The sequence below is a fragment of the Melanostigma gelatinosum genome (assembly GCF_949748355.1).
Source record: "Melanostigma gelatinosum genome assembly, chromosome: 4".
Lineage (NCBI taxonomy): Eukaryota > Metazoa > Chordata > Actinopteri > Perciformes > Zoarcidae > Melanostigma > Melanostigma gelatinosum.
The window spans coordinates 10809705-10829754 of NC_136637.1; the positions used below are offsets into that span (position 1 = coordinate 10809705).

Genomic DNA, 20050 nt, shown 5'->3' on the forward strand with positions numbered 1-20050 from the left:
TCACAAACACAACTAGATGATTGGCCTATTTGGTTAATAGACACAGAAATCAACCAATGGAAATCGACGCTGGTTACTACACGTCCTCTGTCCGCGTAACCGACGTGCACGCCTCGGGTCGTTCTTGGCCGTTACCTAAACGCTGATTGATAATAATAGCCGCAGGGCAATTAAACACAAATATTATGATGCCTGAAGGTTTTGAAGTGGTTGTCCAAAACAGTGTTCATCGTGCTCTATTGCTTGAAGATCCATAAATACTGCACGACCTATGTTTGCACTACTGTATTTTATATATACATAGTTTTGTGTGGGATATATTTATACTTATATTGTATATAGCAGTTAAATGTCCTTGTTTTTCTTATATTGCTCTTGTTTATTGTATATATTTCATATGCGTGCATGTATGATGACAGTAATGTGTAACTGGAGTCAAATTCCATGTATGCGCCAGCATACTTTCATTGTAAAACACTGGTATTTTTATCCTTGTCAGAGCTAAAAAAAAAAAAATGGGCTTTTTGTCTTTTTTTTAAAGACAGACAGCCCATTCAAAGTCATGACTTCAGGATTAAAGAAACATTTTCAACAATTTAAAGTCCCCCCCAAAAAGCAACATTTGGTCATAGGTCATTTAAACTTTTTTTATTGAACACTGAAAATGTATTGACAATTTTTTGCACTACAAGTGTGCAAGCAATTTTAAAACTACATATCAAACCGAAAAAAAAGGGACTACAAATTATACAATTTCAGAAAATATACATTTCCCGATCTATCCAAATATTTGTCTCTTCATAAAAACTCAAAGTGCTGGCATATAGACAGACATCGTCTCTCTCACACACACGTTGAAATTAAACACCAAATACTTATAAATGACAAAGGCAAAAGCAGTAAATAACAAATTCAGATAATTTAGTTGATTCAATATTAAATTTCAGTGTGTGGAACTTCCATAACATTTCATCTCGATGAAGGCATTTGCGGTTTGTAAATAAGGTCAGGAACTACAAGTGACAAATATTTGACTGAACAGCCCCCCCCCCCTCTCCTCCTCCTCCACCACAGATGGCAATAATGATTATAAAAGATGAAAATGTACAAATTTCAATTTTTAGAAAAAAGCACAAATAAAGTTTCTAGACTGAGTTAGGTTTGAGTGTCAAAGGATCCAATAGATGAGAGTCCTACATTACACCCGTTTATTTATACCTTTTGTTAAAGTCCAAACGTTTCCAAAAAAAAAAAAACGGGGACAATTAAAATCTTCCCACAGTGCAATGTTTAGCTTTCACGGTTGTATCAAATTCAAAGCTACTTTAAAAACAAATCTCCCAAATTTCATGTACGGGTATAAAGTTCCTGTATGAAAATATTTAAGGAACCAATACACTAGTTAGAAAATCCAACCACGTTTGATGACACTGTTTCCCGACAAGACACTTCCTCTCAGACTGCTTAAGAGCAGAAAAACAAAAAAGTAACGTGTTCACTTCCTGCTCGTATGCCAGGCGTAATCTAAACGGTATGGAGCAGCTTTGTTCACTTGCCATGTTGGTGCAATTTCAATCATGTGATCACGACAAACGTCACATTTGATCTGGAAGTCTGTCAAGAGTATGTTGATAGTTTCTCTATTGAACCCTAAAGAGATTATAAAAGTCAAGTAGAGAAGAGTAAATAGCGGCAGAATAACCCATTCACACAGTGTGCACTACCCTCACTGGAGTTTAGCGCACATGTCACGGAAACCTATCGCGTCGCTGTGCAAGCCACTGGAAGTATAACGGGTTTCATAGCGCAGGTGCTGCATTCTGTGAGAGAGGCCCACATTAGAGGCTTCCAGGTAAGACGTGAACGTAAACCGATTAATCCCCCCCCCCCCCCCGATCTGATTTTTTTATGTTCCAGAATAACGACCAACCTCAACCAACGGCAGAACAAATAAGATCCAGATTCTAAAAAAATAAAATAAATTATCCAAACAAGTTGAGCAAACGGCTAAACCAACTGTGAGTCAACATTCTCTTGAGTGCGAAACACGGAGGGATTTGATTAAAACATTTTACAATTTGAATAACATTAGTTAAATGGAACAAAATAAAAGCGCCGGGTCCCGGTGTAAGGTATTAACGGAGCAATGGCACAGGTACAAAAGGAATTTTCAATCATTCTAACTACACATCATGGCAGATCCAAAAAGGTCAAAACGGTAGCATTGAAGTCTACAAAAATTGTAGTTTTATAGTCATAAAAATATATTAAGAGAAACTGATTCTTTATTGCCTCTACTGAAAATTCCCCTTCCAATTTACGTCGCGATTCCTCCCGGGCTGAGTGGGCAGAACCAATGATCATCGCCCACTGCTGTACCCTGGGAAAAACTGATTTAGAATATCTTGCAGGGATTTGTTGACGGTCATGGGGTAGTTTTTGCCCAGGTCGTGCCTGCATGCCGGGCAGGTGCACACATCTGCTCTGAAGGACCGCTGGAGGCATTCCTGTGGTTAAAAGAGACAACAGCTTTCACTTTAAAGCAGGGGTGTCAAACTCATTTTCACTCTGGGGCCACATCAGCATCACGGTCGCCCTCAAAGGGCCGGTTGTAAATGTAAGACGGTGTAAATGTAACTACGGTACTCCTAACATAGTTAGTTTAGTTTCCCGGGATATCTGTGACTTCCACAACACGTACTTCCAGTTGTGTGATTTCTCCTCCGCCATTGTTTCCTGTTGCTGGTGCAAAATGCATTCTGGGATATTTGGCTGTCCCAAGTACAGACAAGTCACCTCCGATGCATCCCGGGTAAAATGGGCGGAGCCACATCCGGGCATTAGGGCCGTGCTTGGCTCGATGTGAACTTTGAATTGGAACAGTACTTGGGCTGAGACTGATGACGTTTCAGTACAGAGAAGTACGCATGTTGAGAAACTTGTTGGAAATCCTCTTTATGGGCCGTTGCATCTCCTGTCCACCTGTTGTGATAGTTTTAATGTCGGCACACAGACAACATGCCATCTCATCACTTTTCACATCTAACTTTAAATTTTTGTAAAAAATAAAAAAAACTTTTTTCTTTTTTTCTTTTTTTTCTGGCGGATTCGCGGGCCACATAAAATGACGTGGCGGGCCGGATCCGGCCCGCGGGCCGTATGTTTGACACCCCTGCTTTAAAGGCACAACATCACATAACATTAAAATGTACCATTACCCAACTCATCTACACAGTTTTACTGAATAGAGCTTGAACACATAATGAAAGTCAATGCAACCTCCGTTAACATTTGCTGTTAGCTTCCCAGGACTGTGCGTGCATGCGCCCCCCCCCCCCCCCAGTGGAAAGTATTCTTTAAGGTTGTACGTTTTGCAGATATGTCCACAGCAGTACATTGCTTTGCCCAAGTGCAATAACTCCTGTTTGCGTCTCCAAGTCGGGGGTGTGCCCACCGCAATCTGTAGGTAATCCACTGACTATGGGCAGGTACCTCATACAATACTAAATGAAAAGAACAAAACTATCAAGTCGTTAGACACAATGTTTCTTACCCTGCAAACGTTGTGATGGCACTCTGTGGTAACGGGCTGATAGACCACTTCCTGGCAGCAAATGCAGAGGAAAACTTCTTCAACTTTGTTCAAGAATTTCTGCAGAAAGAAAACAGTCAACATGTGAAACGGCTTTACGGACGGCATATCACAAAGCGTGAGAGATTGAGCTGAGCACCTCAGTTATCCTTTGCATCTACAAACGCTTCTGTTGCTTTTAAACAAAATCCAACAAACAAACCAGATTCTTCATTCGTACTAGCCATCAGTTCAGCAACTACAAGTACAGATTTGTATGCACTCTTCGTTTTCAAGGTATAACGTGTTGACATATATTTTTTTCCTCGATTGAAAGCACACCTATGCGATGTATTACGTTTTTGCTTGTATTAAACACAGCCGTACTCACCGGTCCAAGAGACAGTGACTCCATGGCTTCATCCCACACCTTCTTGTTTGGCTCGTCATTCCCGATGAGGGACTTCTGCGCCTGGGTAAGCTTGTACACTTCTACCTTACTTTTCTTAGGAGTTTTGCCTGGTGGAGAGTTTGACTCGGACTCTGTTCAGGAAGAAAAAAAGCATTTTAAAACCACGTTGAGTTATAAAGGTGGCCTACTATAAATCTGACAGGAGAAACATTATTGCCATCTGCAATTAGAAATTATAAATCACTTCTACTGACAATGGTATAGTCTTCCAATGCACGGCTCTGGGGTGATTTGCAATGGCAGGTCATATAGAAGGAGAAAAGAATATAGAACTTACCGCTGCCCTGAGATTTTCTCTTCCGCTTTGCCTTACTGGGTGTCGCCGCCTCTTCCTCCACTTCATTTTTGTTCTCTTTCTCTTTCTGATAGCCAGCAGGGTACTAGAACAAGAATCAGTCCATTTAATTAAAGTTATGCTACTGCAAGAAATCCATAAACATGGATTTCAGACATTTTATACTTCAATTATGTGGAGTTGAGGATCTGCTTGTCAAACAAGGCCATTGATATTTATTGAACAAACAAGTTTTTGCACATATCATGCTTAAGTATATAAAAAGGAACTTTCTGATGTGAAGTTTATTTTACTGGGAATCTGATCACATCTAAACACCATACGTATGTTTACATCTGGTACGATGTACATGTATACATCTGGTACTATGTACATGTATACATCTGGTACTATGTACATGTATACATCTGGTACTATGTACATGTATACATCTGGTACTATGTAGTCTGAATGATCGTCTCTACCTGCAAGGTGAGACCGAGCTTGTTGATGCGGTCCTTGCCATCTTTGGTCCATGGAGCCGGCTCATCGTCATCACGCCTCAGCAGATACCGCCACACCAAGAAGCCAGACTTGCCCTTGGCTGGCCAGTACTTCACCACCTGAAGGAAGTAAATGACACAAAGTAATACTCAATAAAAATACAGAGTCAAAGTCACACGATAAGTTACCAAAACATGTGGGGTGGAGTTTAACTAACTAATTCCACACCCCTTGAAAGATAGTTTGCATAATTGTTGTGCGCATGTCCACTGTTCCCTCATACCTTATATATCCCATCATATCTGTTTCCTTCCTCGGGGGAGTATTTGCTGTGCTTGCGGCCTTTGCAGCTGCGCACAACTCTGACTGGTTTTCCTTGCTTCCAGCTCTTGGACTCCGCTCCATTTTTGTTGTTGACGGGGACATTGCAGTTGAGAGCGACCGCCCTGGTGAGAGTCACAGTAAACCATTATAAGATATGCAGAATAAAACGAAGCAAGATTTGCGAATTCATAAAACCTGTTCATTAAAAAAAAAGGAAGTTAACAGAAGTTATGTCCTACCGGTTCATGTGGGTAAGTGTCTGATCACACGATTGCTCGGCCGTCCTCTTGTTTCCAGAAAGATCTCGTCCCCCAGAGCCAGTGTAAGTGAACTCATTACCATCATCCTACAATGTGAGACGCATCACATATTACACAAACTACAAAGGCTTAGCAGCAGATTTTACGTTCATGGAAAACATATGGATTTCATATCACACCGACTTTTCTGACATTACTTAAGCCCCTTCATTTGGCAGATTTTAAGAAAGAAAAAAAGAAGCGTACCACGTCATCCTCATATCCTCCAGCCAGCACCAGAGAGTAGGCGCCATCATTGCTCCTGCCGTGAATCCCAGCTACGTGAGGCCTGTGGACGCCATACTCACTGACCTAGAAAAGCAAAAGAACGGAAACATTATTGGCGGCCACTGGAAGAAGTGATCACAAAACCTGGATATTGTTAGTACTCTACGCATGTTGCAAAACAGCATTAATTCAACTCTCCAGTCGAGTGACCGACCTGCACTCTGAACTTCCACAGGGAGCCGACGGGGACACCGGGGATCGGTCCATGGTGGTTAGACGGGACGATCGTGCACTGCTTGGTGCGACCGACACAGGCCATTCCCTGGAAGGGGAGGAATACATAGTTGAAGTATTTGAAAAGGATCGCATCGTAGGTGGTTGCGTACAGGTACACAGAGCATGTAAGCTGTAAATCTAAATACATATATAAATATATCACACTGATTAAAATGTCTGGCCGCAGTGTGTCAGCACTCACTTTGCCCCAGTCCCTCTGGCTCGAGGAGCTGGCAGAAGCCATCTTGGACTTCTTCTTGCTTTCCTTCAGCTTCTCTCCAGCCAACACCACCTCGCTGGCATCAGTACGGCAACCTGGGCAATACCTGAGATAGTATGACATGGAGTAAATGTCTAGCGCAACACATCAATAACACAAGGGATGACCAAAAGAACGACAAGGCGACAATTGCCACAAGATGACTCTAATCTTCAACGCATGACTGGTAATCTCACAACGTTAAATGTCAGGATATCTCAATGTATGAATGTGAATTGTGATGTTTTGCATTGGATCCTACTGACCAGTCCTCGTCTTCTGGGATGGTGGTGAGCGGAGGGTTCAGGCAGTAAGTGTGGAAGGCCATGTCGCATTCATCACACAGCAGCTGTTTGTCCGGGTCCTGCTTGATGCCGCAGATATGGCAGTTACACCACTGGCAGTTTTTCTTGGGATCATCCTTACAGTGCTTGCACTCTGGTCCATTTGATCCTGGAGAATAAGGATATTTCATTAATTATGTATTCTATATCATTATACTGCATGTTCAATGAGGGGCAAGTTTCATATGTACCAATAAACATCAACTGTTAAAACACAATATTCAAAACCCTGATGCCTCACAAGTCAGTCCTCACCAAGTCAATAGCTACTGACACACATATTTATAATTTACTTTTTTTCATCTTAAACCTACTTTTTAACGGACTCTCAGATCCAGCTGGGGCGTCACCCAGAGAACCAGGCTCCTCGATTTTATAGATTTCAGTCAGGAACATGATCCGGCAATCATTAAGAGAGTCACCAGCGTCACTGCAGACAAAGTTTAGAAGAGCAACAACAGGAAACTTAGCAACAATAGGAAACTACACAGACAGAAACACAGCTGTAGGCAATACACACATAAAAAGTAAGGCTTCTTTTTAAACTATCATGAAAACAGCCAAGTGTACCTCTTTCATTAAAGTGTAAATGAGAGCCAAATCAACATACAATAGTTTGTACCCCAACTTTTAACAGCATAGTACCCAGATGTGCAATCTGCATTGATACCATGGCAGGAAATGAACCCGTTCCCACCAGCTACTGTGGCATCCAAAACAACTTTGACATGGTGTTTAAAAATGACACCACGAGATGCTCACATGCAGCAGGTTGAGTCCCCCCCCCCCCCCCCCACTACTCTGTGTACTGCACCAGAACGCAGTAACTTTACATGCATCACAGTCCTTACCCGAGGATAATCTTGGCGTAGATCTCTCGTGCGGTGCGCGTCTCCCTCTTCCTCTGGATCTCGGCGTCGTACCAGAACCCCCGCTCCTTGGAGTCGTCTGGGTTGTAGTTGACCATAACGACCATTCCGGGCTCCAGCTGGTGCCACTGGTATACCGTACGGGACCGCGGGCGAACATCCTTAGCCAGCAACTGAATGACACCGTTCTCTGGGTAGCTGCGACAGTAAAACGTGGTGCCATGTGAGTTTGTGGTTCAGAGGCAAGCCACACACACCATCACAGGTGCTTCCTACACAGTGCAGCCCAATGAACACAAATATGTTTTGAATGGTGAGGATCAACTGCCGGTGCACTCAGAGGAATGTTCCTCAAACATACTCACACAAGCACCTTTCAGGCAGGGGAAAGGCCATAGATACCACAAAACTAAAAAACTCTTGAATGATATATTTTAATGTCAAGTCAATTTTAGTCCCACAATTAAGATTTCAAAAGGCAACGCCACTGCCGTCCTAAGTAAGTTTTCAAGTATTTGAACCAGAAATTGTGTCAGTCTATAAGGATCCATCGTAAGCCTTTTATGTGAAGCTGCAGCAGGAAGTGGTCGTTTTACAGAAGTAGTAGAAAAACAGAATCTTATTTCAACTCCAATGAAAGTGCACAAGTCATGCTGCTGAAATGGTGTTTGTTGGTTTAAATTAGTAAGGTGCCTTCTAATCTACAATGCCTCTAACTAGCATCATCTTTCTTCACATATTTACACATTATTAGACCGGAGTGAATACAGTTTCATTGTGAAGTGTCCGTCTGATACAAGAGAGTGAATCATGGCCCTCTAATACACAATTAAAACTATTAATGCCAAAAAGATTGTATCAATAAAATCATGACATCCCCAGCCATGAGTAACAGAAAAAAAGATTCTTACTCTTCATATTTAACATGGTACAGGATCTCCTCTGCTGACTGCGCCTCAGCGGCCTCCTCTTTGGGAGTCTTTGCTGTCTTCGTAACATTCACGATCTGGGCCTCAAACCAAGCCCCCATATTCAAGTCCTTCGCATCCACCAGCTCATTGATCTTAAAAGACAAAGAAAAGAAAGATCTTCAGAGACATTGTACTAATTGCTTTCACCGTATTTAGTAACAACCCCAAAACAAAAATCTCATTCAGGGTTCGGTGAATTTGTTTTTGCAAAATGGCTCGCCTGAAGTTCTCGCGTCTTGTCACGCCGTTATCCTAACATACACTACAGAATGGAAAATTACACATTTTCTACATCTATAAGACTCTGGGGGAAGAAAAGGAGGCTCAAACACATTCCAGCAACTACACCCCCACGTTATGCAAATCACCCATATTTGTATATTCATGCAAAGTGTTCACAGAATGAACACCCATCTCAGTTCGGTTTGAATGCCCAAAGAAACTAATCAACAGCACGTTTACAGACATGCCAAACTACAGAGTTGTGTTTTTATACTTCAGTTATTATTGTAGTCATGCACACTAAAACTCATTACCCTGCACCATCATGGTAAAGCCAATTTCAAAAACAACCTCATACTGTAAAATAACTCATGTATAGTTTAACGAAGAATTCAGCAGCGTCACATTACATGGTGTCATACAGATGGGTCAGTGATTCAGCTCACGGTTCGGTTATACAAGAAAAAAGCAGTAGTTTGCACAACGTGTTCTCTGACAACCTCTGCAATCAAAAGTGTTCGTAGCTGTTCTTAAAGAGATCCACACGCTAGAGTCTTTGCAACATTTGGGTGCAAAAGCTCACAATAACATAGACAGCGCACGAGCTGTACCCAGCATGCCGTTCAGCGGTGTAACAGTTCATATTGTTTCAGTTTAGGAAATTAGCTTTTTCTTCCAGTAAAAGTGGCTGGTGGATTCTAAAAAGGTTATTTTTCCTTCTTTTTGTAATTTTTCTTGTGTGTGACAAACTATTGTTGAACTTTTTGTCTTGCACTACGAGAAGTAACTCACACACACACACTCTTAGACAATAGACTAGCCACATAGGCTAGTAGGTAACTACATTATTCCATCAGACAACAATTTTTACAGACCCAATGAAAATATTGTTTGTATTTTGATGATGGTTGATGCTTATTTCCAACCCTGTTGTAGCATGCGACGCATAGAAGTATTTGATTCCCCCCTCCCCACAAAGCAAAAGTAACCTGCAAACACAAGATATAAAAACACCCAATTTAATCCCAACTACCAGCCTTAAAACAAACCTTGTAAAATCCGAACCCCGGATCGACGAGCTCTGCGATGTTCGTCTGGGCAGAGGTACCGGCGGTCTGACCTTCGACCTCACCGTGAGTTGAGCTCTTGTCAGACTCGCTCTGGGTTGAGCCACAGCCAGAATCAGAGTCGGAAAGCTCGGCTTCTTTGTCTTTGCTTTTGACGACATCCACAGCAGACATTTTCTGCCTAACAAGCAGCTGCACTATGTCGTTTAGACCCACGTTGTAGTCGAATATGGTATGGCCGTCCTCCATCTGAACCAAAACAAAAGTAAGACGTGGTTAAAGAGGAGAAAGGCAGCACACAAGGAAATGTTAAAGTAGATCATGCTCATGAATGAGCTACGACCATCACCCATATCCCTCCTATACGGTTACGTTCCTAAAATGCTCATATATTTGAGAACTGGGACACAAATGCCACGAACAGCAGCCAGGACACATCTCTGAACTAGTTTTTAAGCATGCTTCCTCACCTGCTTGCCACGGTAGAACAGCCGCTGTCTCTCGGGCTCCACCTTGAAGAGCTCTGTGATTTTGAGACGCAGCTCGTCCACTTTGGTGAGTTTCGACAGGGAATCCACCTGGTGGGTTTCCTTCCCATCCATTGTGCGCACCTGAATCCACATTGCAGCTGCCCTGTGTCAACAGCCAAAGCATGACCCATTAAGCAATCAGTCTAGTGTAATGGATCATTTGGTCACCTCCAGCAGGTACCATACGTAAGCTAGCCAGTATTGTTGAACTCCATCAACAGCAACAAGATTCGTCGGCTATTCGTTTGTGTCATTGCATCCACTGCAAAAACATTTCAAAACAACAGTAAAACATGCATTAAAAAGCATTGATCAAGCTTGATAAATAACTATGGCCATGTCTGATAACATATGGGTTGGTCTGTCATCAATCCAAATTAGTTTTTGACTGTTTCTGCTGGAAACAAATGTTTAGTTTTTTTCAATTTTAAAACAATTTCGCAACAGAATAAAGCGTAGATTTGGCCTGCTAATTGCTCATTTTAAGAGGATTATTAATACCCAAAATTATTATTGTTTGCCTTCAGAAGGATTGAGCAAAGATTCATGATTATTTGCGTGCAATAACTGAATACATATATTATCTGAGGCTGATCAGACAACGCTACGTGTGACTTGCTGGGTAGCCAATCATCATTTTGATGTTTTAAAATTATGAAGTTTTGGGATTCCCATGTAAATTCAACCGGTTCTTAATGCTTATGCTCTGTTGCATTGACTCATTATTTGCTGCGTCCATTGTTTTCTTGTGAACCATGTCAAAGACAAATTTCTTTATTTCCTTGTAATGGACGATACAGATTCACCGATTGTGAGCCTGCAACTGTGACTGCCAAGCCCATGTTAATACTAAACTCAACTGGTCAAATTCATAAATTAATATTTTCCTCCTTTTCACCTTCCAATCCACACAAAAGCATTTTTACACCCGAGATTAAGTATTTTTGAAAGCATTTTGTGGACACTGTCAAAACTGGAGGTTCCTGCCAATGAAGTCATCAAAAAGGTTTTGTAATGCTCTAAATCAAATTTTAGTTAAAGAATTAACTAAATATGAATATGTGAAGTTCTTGATCCGTGTATTATGGAAATGTTGTACTGGGCTGTCACTTCAACAGAGGATCAGAAAGGGAGGGAACAAGCTGATTTAAATACAGTGCGGGAAACTAAGCTGCAGGCCACTCCCAGTTCTTTTAAAACCAAGCACATCCGGAGGGGAGGGAGCGCTAGCAAACAATGTGCCCTCGCTCTCTGACAATAAAACACACCGAAATACTACATTGTACGCACTTTGAACTCGATTATTGTAACGCTGAAACCCTCCTTTGCCCACAGAGACCGTGCTTTGTTCGCGAGGAGTGACGCTGCGAGCTCGACGGCTGCTCGTCTTTCACTTCTGCGCTCTGCTGAGGTGTTGTTCGCTCCGCTTGCCCCAAATAAACCCAAAACACTAATGAGCACGAGTAATAACACCGAAAACAAACTACTTCCTCCCAACCAAGAAGTTTTATTTCACCGACACCATTCAGTTAAAAAAACACAAGGTGGAAAATACAAAAAAAAAGTAAACTAAGCGAAGTATTTGATGTTAGCGTGTTTGTTTCGTGTGACGCGGTTAGGTGGCAAAGCTAATGTTAATTCCACCATGTGTTACACAATATGTGGCTACACTACAGATCAACAACATAAGATAACAGCTCGTCAAGTTCATCAGCCCCCATCAATGCTTAACGTTACAGCAAACCACGTTACAACTTATTGTTACAGAGCGTTCTAGTAACGTTACGTTAGCGATACGAAATCACTACATTCAACATCACGAAGACTGTCCCGGTGATTAAATATTATGATTAATGCAGATTTCTACATTTGGCTGGCTGGGAAACTTGGTAGTGACGTGAACCCAAAACAGAAACGAGGCAGGACTTCGTCAAGTTAGCTAACCATAGTGAGCTAGCAACTGATAAAAAATATCAATGAGCAACACTTTTAAAGTTATTAAAACATGAGAAAAGCTGCTGTACCTGTTCGTTCGTCCAAGTGAACCCACGAAATTGACGTTTACGGAGTACCACGCAGGTTTTCCGCAAATAACTTCTTAGTAAGGTTTGCACGAGCAACTCTATGGCTTGTTGGAGATTGATCAATGAGTTATTCTTCAAGACTTTCATAACCCCGCCTGCTCTAAAACTACAGCTTCGCCATTGGACGAATGCCTCTTGGCAAATCGAGTTCATTGGGTAACAGAGCTGTCGGTTTGAAATATGACTGGAGCTTAGCCTCAGCGCGCGAAACGACATTCTCGTGGGTGCAGCTCGCCTCCGGGACACTTATCGCGAGATTATGAAGGACTCCTAGAAACCAGTAACCCGGAGAGACAGATGGTAGTTCTTGTAAACAACCTCGTTAGTAGAGCTGTTTACCATATCTCGTGTGTGACTGCTTCGGTATTTGGTTACACAATGAGTTTACTTCTTCAAACGAATCGTCAATATATTTTAAACGTGTATGTGGAGTCCCCCTGTTTGGCTTAATGATGTAAACTGTCCTCCCCTTCAGTGTGACGGGAGCTGAAAGTGAATGAGGTCAACTTAGTTCAAACTGGGGCATTGGAAATAAGCAGGTGCACATGTAAGAGGAGGATCTGTATTTGGGTATATGTGTGTGTGTCACAAAGTTATAGCTATTTTATAATTTTTCATAAATACACTACATGTATTGTCATTTTTTTCCCATTCGCTTATTTTCTCATCGCACAGCTACTGTCTTCCTCAGTTGCTCTGCTTCCTTTTTTTGTCAAAAGCTACTAGCTAAAAGGCTACGGCTAGTGAAACACAAAGCAAGATTTCAGAGCTTTAAATAATGTTCATAATTTATTGAATATGAATTAACTTCATTTCTATTGCATTCTATTTCAAGTTTACAACTTTAATAGACTTAACTAGGCCTAAACAGGAAAATGTTCCAAGAAGCAGCCAATCGCCAGACAGAAATTAGGTCTTAAATGAGCACAACAACAAATACAAGGATGTGAGTAAAGAACAAGAGTATTAAAATGAACAAGTTGCAGTGTTAAATGGATGTTATACCTTCAGGCAAAATGTTCTTAGTGTAGGTTGATTTGGCACTTACAGTTTTGTCTAAACATCTGGGACTACACTTGAATGAAATCTTAGCCGGTTCCAGACCATTATTGCTTTGAGAGTAATCATAAACATTGGAAAATATCTTCTCTATGACGAGTCACTTTTCTCTAATTGAGAACCTCATTTACTGTATGCTGCAACTGAAAATATTGTTGTACTGGAACAGGAAAAACAACAACTCTTAGATGAATGGGAAGCCTTTCTCATCTCTTTCATAACCAGTTCATTAGAGGAACCAGTCAAAAACCTTTTCCAGGTCCACGATGTCATGATGAATGATGAGTATCATTTCAGAAATTAATATTGCAAGATAGAGGAGTGAAAACAAGAAGAGCTTATCTTATCTTGTGAGCTCATTTGTGTCCTCAAACAATTTCCTCATGTACTGCTTTGGAATTAACTCAATAAGACTGTATAAGATAAGCTATTTTAATCATATATTGTATTGACAATGACATTGTAATTATCCATGTAGCCATAGCTTACAAATCATCTTCCAATGGGTCCAATGAAGTAAGAAAAAAGCGGGCTCTATGGACTCATGTGTAGGTGAGAACTCAGTCTAACAGTGAAACTTTGAGTAGAGGAAATAAAGGAATAATGCTCTTCCCTTCCTCTAGAATCCCCTGACTGAGGCACTTCCCTTTTCATTGGAGCTGCTCAGTATGAGACGGTAGCTGTAACTCCCAGGGGTGAATGTGTGTAACTGAATGAATGTGTAGCAGAGTGCTACTTAAAAAAAAAAAAAAGAGTGTGCATGTTGAGAAAATCCTTCTCAGCATGAAAAAAAGTTGCAGACTAAAGCGAAACCACTGTGTAAGGGCTATGAGCTGTATGGTGTCTCTGGTGTGGTGGGTCCTTGACAGAGCGGCCTGGCAGGGACTGAACAGCACTCAGAGCTCAGGGAGGATGACAGGAAGTGGACACGACAGGCCAAGTCGTCCAGGAAATCCTTCTGTAGCTTTGTTATCGCTTGAGAAAGCACAACGGGCAGCGACTGCACGCTGAGAAGGATGGAGTCCAGTTTGTCTTCCAGAGCTACGATCCTCCTGTCCAGCTCCTCACTTCGATGTTGAAGCTCCAACACCAGATCATACATCATGTTCTGAGTCTGGGAAGCAACAGGGAGGACCTTACACGATGTTGTGGTCCATTTTAAGAGACATTGGGTTAAGTGTAGCAGGGAACCTCTCTCTCCATATTTTTTACAAACAGATTATGAAAGTTTCAAGATTTAACTTCACCAAAAACATGTTATGTTTTATGGTTGTGAATTTCATTATAACAAGATGATCTGTTTTCAATCCCATTCAACTTAAACATCTCCTACAGGCATGTTGAACATTAATCTGTCTAATGGGTTTTTTTTGACAAGAAAAGTAAAACAAACGTTCTCTCTCATTCAAACATCCAGAATCTATGAATATGCCAATATGTTTCCATTCCTACTTCACTGAAAAGTCCACTCTTAGTGTATGTGGACTGGAGGTTTCACGTTTCCATGTCACACTTGTGCAAGTTTCCGATTGGCCCACTATTGACTTCCAAACCAGTTGAGATGTAACAAAATCCTGCTCTTACGTACACATATTTAAGGGAAGCACAGAGACACTTTCTCCCTTCAGATGATGAATATGAAACCAGCCTTATAGTGTCTAACTCACTGCACATACATACGAGGGTGATGCATATACAAACCATGGCAAGGTCAGCAACTGTATTGGCCTGATCAGCTAGTTTCCTTTGCTCCAGTTTGACTCTTCGCAGTCTGAAATAAGAACCAAAGTCACTTATGTGCCAAATAAAACAAATACAAAGTACAGTTTGTCTTGATAACAACTGAAATCATGGCCTTAATAAATATAATAATAGACATGCCAGCAAACTACCCATCTACATGACGTTTATTGTTGTTTTAACTCTGCACTGCCGGGGGATGACATTTCTATACCTACTGGTGGATGGCTTGCAGAAATTTCCGCTGATGGTGGCGTACTCTGGCACGGTCAATGTTCTTGACCAGCTTGGTGTTTTTGTAGATGAGCCACGTCTCCCTTAACACATTGGCTGCAGTGTTTTTTACCTGAAGAGGATTCAAATTTCATACGGATAAAAGTGCAAAAGAGGGATTTATTGAATTGTTTCCAGTAGCAGTTGTAGTTAGTAATGTTTGTATCATGTGCTTTGTTTTGGTCGACTGAATCGCATCATTTTCTTGATTCGGTTGTTCTGTAAAGCTCTTTGAGATATAAATCAGACAAAACATAAACTGACACAATATGGTCAAAAAAGAAAAAGACTGAAATTAACCGTAAATATAACAACAAAATTGTACAATAAATTTGACCTTTTTGTAGAGTTGAGTGTCCATCATGAAGTTATGGACATGCTTTTCGGCTCTGGTGAGTTCTGACTTCCTTGCAACGACGGCGACCACTAATGCTGTACAGCCTGCTCCCTAAGAGAAACGATGATGAAACTCATAACCACGGCACTACAATGATCATGTATATAGACAAGTGCTGCATGTGTAAACAGTTAAAAATAGAGCAAAACTATTCACAGCCGTGGATCTTGTAAAAACATGCAACATTTTAAGAAAACTTTGTTATGTTTATATTATTTTTCCTTTGCATTGGTTTACAAATATATTTACACACGATGAGATTTACGATAACATGTAAGGCCAAAGAATGTTTGGATGACCCTCCACCACACGCCTGGTTGTGCTGTATCTGTACAAATCTCACCATGATTCCTGTCAGCAGGCAAACCCCCTTCCCGCAGTAGGTGTGAGGGACCATGTCGCCGTAGCCGATGGATAGGAAGGTGATGGAGATTAGCCACATTGCTCCAAGGAAGGTACTGGTCACCTCCTGTGCATCGTGATACCTATGGACACATGACACCTGGACGTAAACCCTGAAGGCTGTCTCTGCTCAGTTACACCAAGCAAGATGTTTTGCAAGCAGACTATCACAGATTTTAGTGATCCACCTTTTGAATATCATTGAAAATGTACAAACTTATGATATTGAAGCAATGTAATTGGTTACCAATGGTGGAATAAGTGCTTAAATCTTTTGCTTAAATGCATTGGGGTAAGAGGTACAATATTTGCCCCTGAGATGTAGTAGGGTAGAAGTATAAAGCAGCAGAAAAAATGGAAATACTCAATTAAAGTACAATACTTGAGTAAATGTATGCACTTTCCACCACTGCTGGGTACTAAGCGAAGAAAAGAAAGAGTGAGAAGATCAGAAGTCTGAAGCTGATACCTCTCACATACACGCACGGTCCATGCTGCGATGATCCAACAGGACACACTGAAGACCAGCAGGACTGTGCCAGGGCAGATGGTCATCAGCGTCTTCATGACAAAACGAGTGTCAAAGCTGATCTTGTTGAGCGCCCCGATGCTGCGGGAGGAAGCGTCCGTGAACAGTTTGCTGTGGAGCAGCATGACCCGGCCGATGAGGTAGAGGCGCAGGAACATCGGCACAGAGAGGATGATGTCGATGTCAGCGTCCGCCACTGATGCCGTGTAGCTGAAGGCCAGCCGAGCAGTCCAGGTGAACACATACTGGCCCGGGATTGGATGGATGGCACAGATAAGGAGCTCGAACGCAACAAAGAGGATCCGCTCAAAGGTCATCGCTATCCTCCAATCGTCTGCTCCGTTGTCCACCATGAAGAGCTGTCGAGAGACTTCAGGGTGATGAATTCTGCATAGCAAATGACCCAACTGACCTCAAAAGCAGAGGAATATTAATGCTAAATGTATTTGTTTGGACTGTAGATTTCGAATTTAACTTTTCATTGATGCAATTGAGATTTTTCTCGTTCACAGTAAAATGTTTCTAAAACTCAGCATGAAGTAGTGAAATGACTATTTAAGCGTTGTTCTATTTAAAACATTTGATGGCAGGTTTGGAATTTCATCCAACGGAGGTAATAGATCTTCCACTGCATTCTGTGAAACAATATATTTTAAAAACTATTTTCTGGTGACGTTTGTGCCCCAGGATGTAATACAAATCAGATGAAACACATGGTTAACTTGGCAGGTTTTCCCAGTCAGAGTACTAAGAACACCCCAGTATTAGGTTCTCCTGGATAAAAATAAGGTTCACCAAGGGACCATAGGTATGCAAGTTCTCTTGATTTCTATCCAAATACCTGGATTTCCCTTGCATGGTACATCACAATGAGTCCAAGCAGAATAGACGTGGAGAGGCTGATCAGGCCTTTCAGTACATATGAACACATGGATTCCTGTAAATAATGGAGACAAAAACATGAACATAATAAGTGTAGCCAGTTTTGATGACAGCCAGACGTGACTTTTGTTTCTTGTACGGTGAACTTTTTTGTAAACCTCTTATACTTCATGAACACAGTGATTCTGAAGAGGACTACAGTACCTTGCTGTAAAATCCCCTCGACAGCTCAGTCTCGATCACCATAACGATAATGCCAAACATCCCACAGACCAAGGCGTAGTCACTCAACTGTTTGCGCTTCCCAAAGAGAGCTTTTCTCTGACCCAGCCGGTAGCTAATGTCCTTGGTCTTCTTCTGTGGTACGCTGCCTTCCTCTCTGGTCAGGCTCTCGCTGTTGGCCTTAATGGAATCTTCCCTGATGACTTTGGAGAAGGCGTCCTCCAGGATGGCACTGTGAAGAATCGGAAGAGGCTGTTGACCTGACTGGAGATTTGCAAGACTGGATCTTAAATTAACATGGCTGCTTAGCGGTCGCACTGCGTCCCCGTTGACTATGTCACCAGCTAAGGTGGAGGTAGGCGGAGGAGTGTGTTTAGGGAGGGAGTGTCTTGATCCACTGAGGTGCTGAGAGTTTCTCTGCGAAAGAAAGTAAAACAATCAGCACAGGAAATGTAATTAATCAGACAAAATACCGTATGCTGAGAGTCAGAGGACTGCAAAAATAAGAAAATATATTTTACCTTTACAATCATGAACTGGACTTGCCGAAATTAAATTCAGATTTTGGTAGAAAATCTTGTTTGAAACTTTCAACACTGCAATAACTCTCCTTTACTGCACTGTCTTTTGTTTTATTGTCCCTTAACAGACTGGTAAGATGTCATTCAAGATGTGTTATAAGATTAAAAAAAATAAAATAGGGAATTCAGTTACAATGCTGCCATTTGACAAAAACATTTCCATAAGATTTAATACATTTTGGGGGGAAATGCACTCCCTTACTCGGTCAGAAAGCAACAGCATTTAAAGAAAATTCATGTACCTGACTTTGTCGCCGTCTATCTCTCTTTGCCACTAAATCCTGGTTCTCCAGGGAGCTATACTGGCTGGTAGAGAAGGACTGGACACTTTTGTTACTGGCTGGAGTAGAGGACCTCTGTACCCGCGTAGTGCTGGTTAAAGGGTTGCAAGGGAGATGTCGACACTTGAGGACGACGGAGGGATCTCCAGAAGACTTGCAGGTCTGATCACCGCTCATCGAGCAATGAGAGTCTTGTTTTTGACATTGCTGAACTAACAGTGGTTCTTTGCCAAAAAGCTCTCTCCAGTTGAAGTCTGCAGTGACGGCAGGCTGAGGGTGTTGGTATAGCTTCTGATTAGTCTCAACACACTCAATGGAGTTCAGAGGAATGTTGAATAAAGTTGCTTGGCTGCTGTCTTGAAGTTTAAAATGATTGCAGGGCTGTTGCTGCAATAGCTCCTTTTGACCTTCTCGGTCGCTGCATTGGCGCATGAAATTGTCCTGTGGATGGTTTGTTGCTGGTTTCAAAAGATCCCTTTGGTTTGTTTGCTGTGGTAAAACCTGGCAAGTGGTCAAAGCTTGGGCGCTTTGGGGAAAAGGCTGGGTGTGCGGTGGAGATGAAAGGCTTCTCTTGTTCGAAACTCTGGAGAGACAGTCTTGTTGGACAGTGCCCTGTTTTGATTGAGGATGAAAACCAGAAGCCTCTGGATGTTGGTGTGCCTCAGGACAGGAACAACCACACCTGTCATTGTGGTTTGGATGTCCCACACTGGAGCCGGCTTTCTCCGCTGACGGAGAATCATCTCCTACACTGCTAACCTGGCCGCAAAGCAGCAGCCAGTCCTGATCACTCAGCTGTGATAAGGTTAGGTTTCTGGTTTTCAATGGCGACATCTGGACCGAACTTCTTAGTGGGCTGATACCATTAGATCTTTCGTGGGGTGAGGATGAAACACAGCACAGACTTGTTTCCTGTGGGGAAGAAGATGCTTCCACAGAGGTACCTGAGAATCGATCCCGCATCCCCTCAGGAGTTTTTGTCGGAGGCGATGGACCTCCTGCAGTACAATGCTCGTGGTCCCCATCACGGAAGACTTCACCCGTTGAGTCAAGACGTCGCGTTGCGTTGGTGGGTTTAACCAGAATCAACCTCATGGCATCACTGCAGGGCTGAAATGAGATCACACTCAAATCATTTTTTCACAGAGATGAGAAAGATGAAGATGACATGCAGCAAGTGTCCTCAAATACATTTGAATGCAGGATGTTACGGTTGAATGATGTGCACACAGTATCCATCAATTCATGTTTTTTCTTCTCATTTTTTTGCTACAAACATAAATGAGCATAAGGTATAAAGCCTGGGCTGCAGAAGTATCCTGGAATAAGCAGTATAGAAACATCTTAAATTCAGAGGCCCTTTAAAGATGTTGTTTTCACAGGCAACAGA

The 20050-nt window shown here is 41.9% G+C and overlaps 2 protein-coding genes across 3 annotated transcripts; both read right to left on the reverse strand.

Moving 5' to 3' along the window:
* Positions 1 to 645: 645 nt before the first annotated feature.
* On the reverse strand, positions 646 to 12344 carry uhrf1 (ubiquitin-like with PHD and ring finger domains 1). Of its 2 annotated transcripts, none has more exons than XM_079266691.1 (17): positions 12235 to 12344; positions 10151 to 10308; positions 9663 to 9929; positions 8332 to 8483; positions 7403 to 7618; positions 6866 to 6981; positions 6474 to 6660; positions 6151 to 6274; positions 5887 to 5994; positions 5652 to 5756; positions 5385 to 5491; positions 5105 to 5267; positions 4803 to 4940; positions 4321 to 4423; positions 3963 to 4114; positions 3554 to 3652; positions 646 to 2507 (listed from the first exon to the last, which is right to left on the reverse strand). In XM_079266691.1, the coding sequence occupies exons 2-17, from the start codon at positions 10301 to 10303 to the stop codon at positions 2361 to 2363; spliced, it is 2337 nt and encodes a 778-aa protein (XP_079122817.1). In that variant the 5' UTR covers positions 10304 to 10308; positions 12235 to 12344; the 3' UTR covers positions 646 to 2360. The 2 variants fall into 2 exon arrangements, with proteins under 2 accessions (XP_079122817.1, XP_079122818.1); XM_079266692.1 differs by having other exon boundaries at positions 10151 to 10313; positions 12235 to 12333.
* A 1835-nt stretch (positions 12345 to 14179) lies between these two features.
* kcnn1b (potassium intermediate/small conductance calcium-activated channel, subfamily N, member 1b) lies at positions 14180 to 19755 on the reverse strand (the record flags this gene model as incomplete). Its single annotated transcript, XM_079267869.1, has 9 exons — positions 14180 to 14467; positions 15055 to 15124; positions 15312 to 15439; positions 15704 to 15814; positions 16107 to 16248; positions 16635 to 17053; positions 17536 to 17631; positions 17781 to 18215; positions 18622 to 19755. The coding sequence occupies 9 exons, from the start codon at positions 19753 to 19755 to the stop codon at positions 14180 to 14182; spliced, it is 2823 nt and encodes a 940-aa protein (XP_079123995.1).
* Between the last annotated feature and the right edge of the window lie 295 nt (positions 19756 to 20050).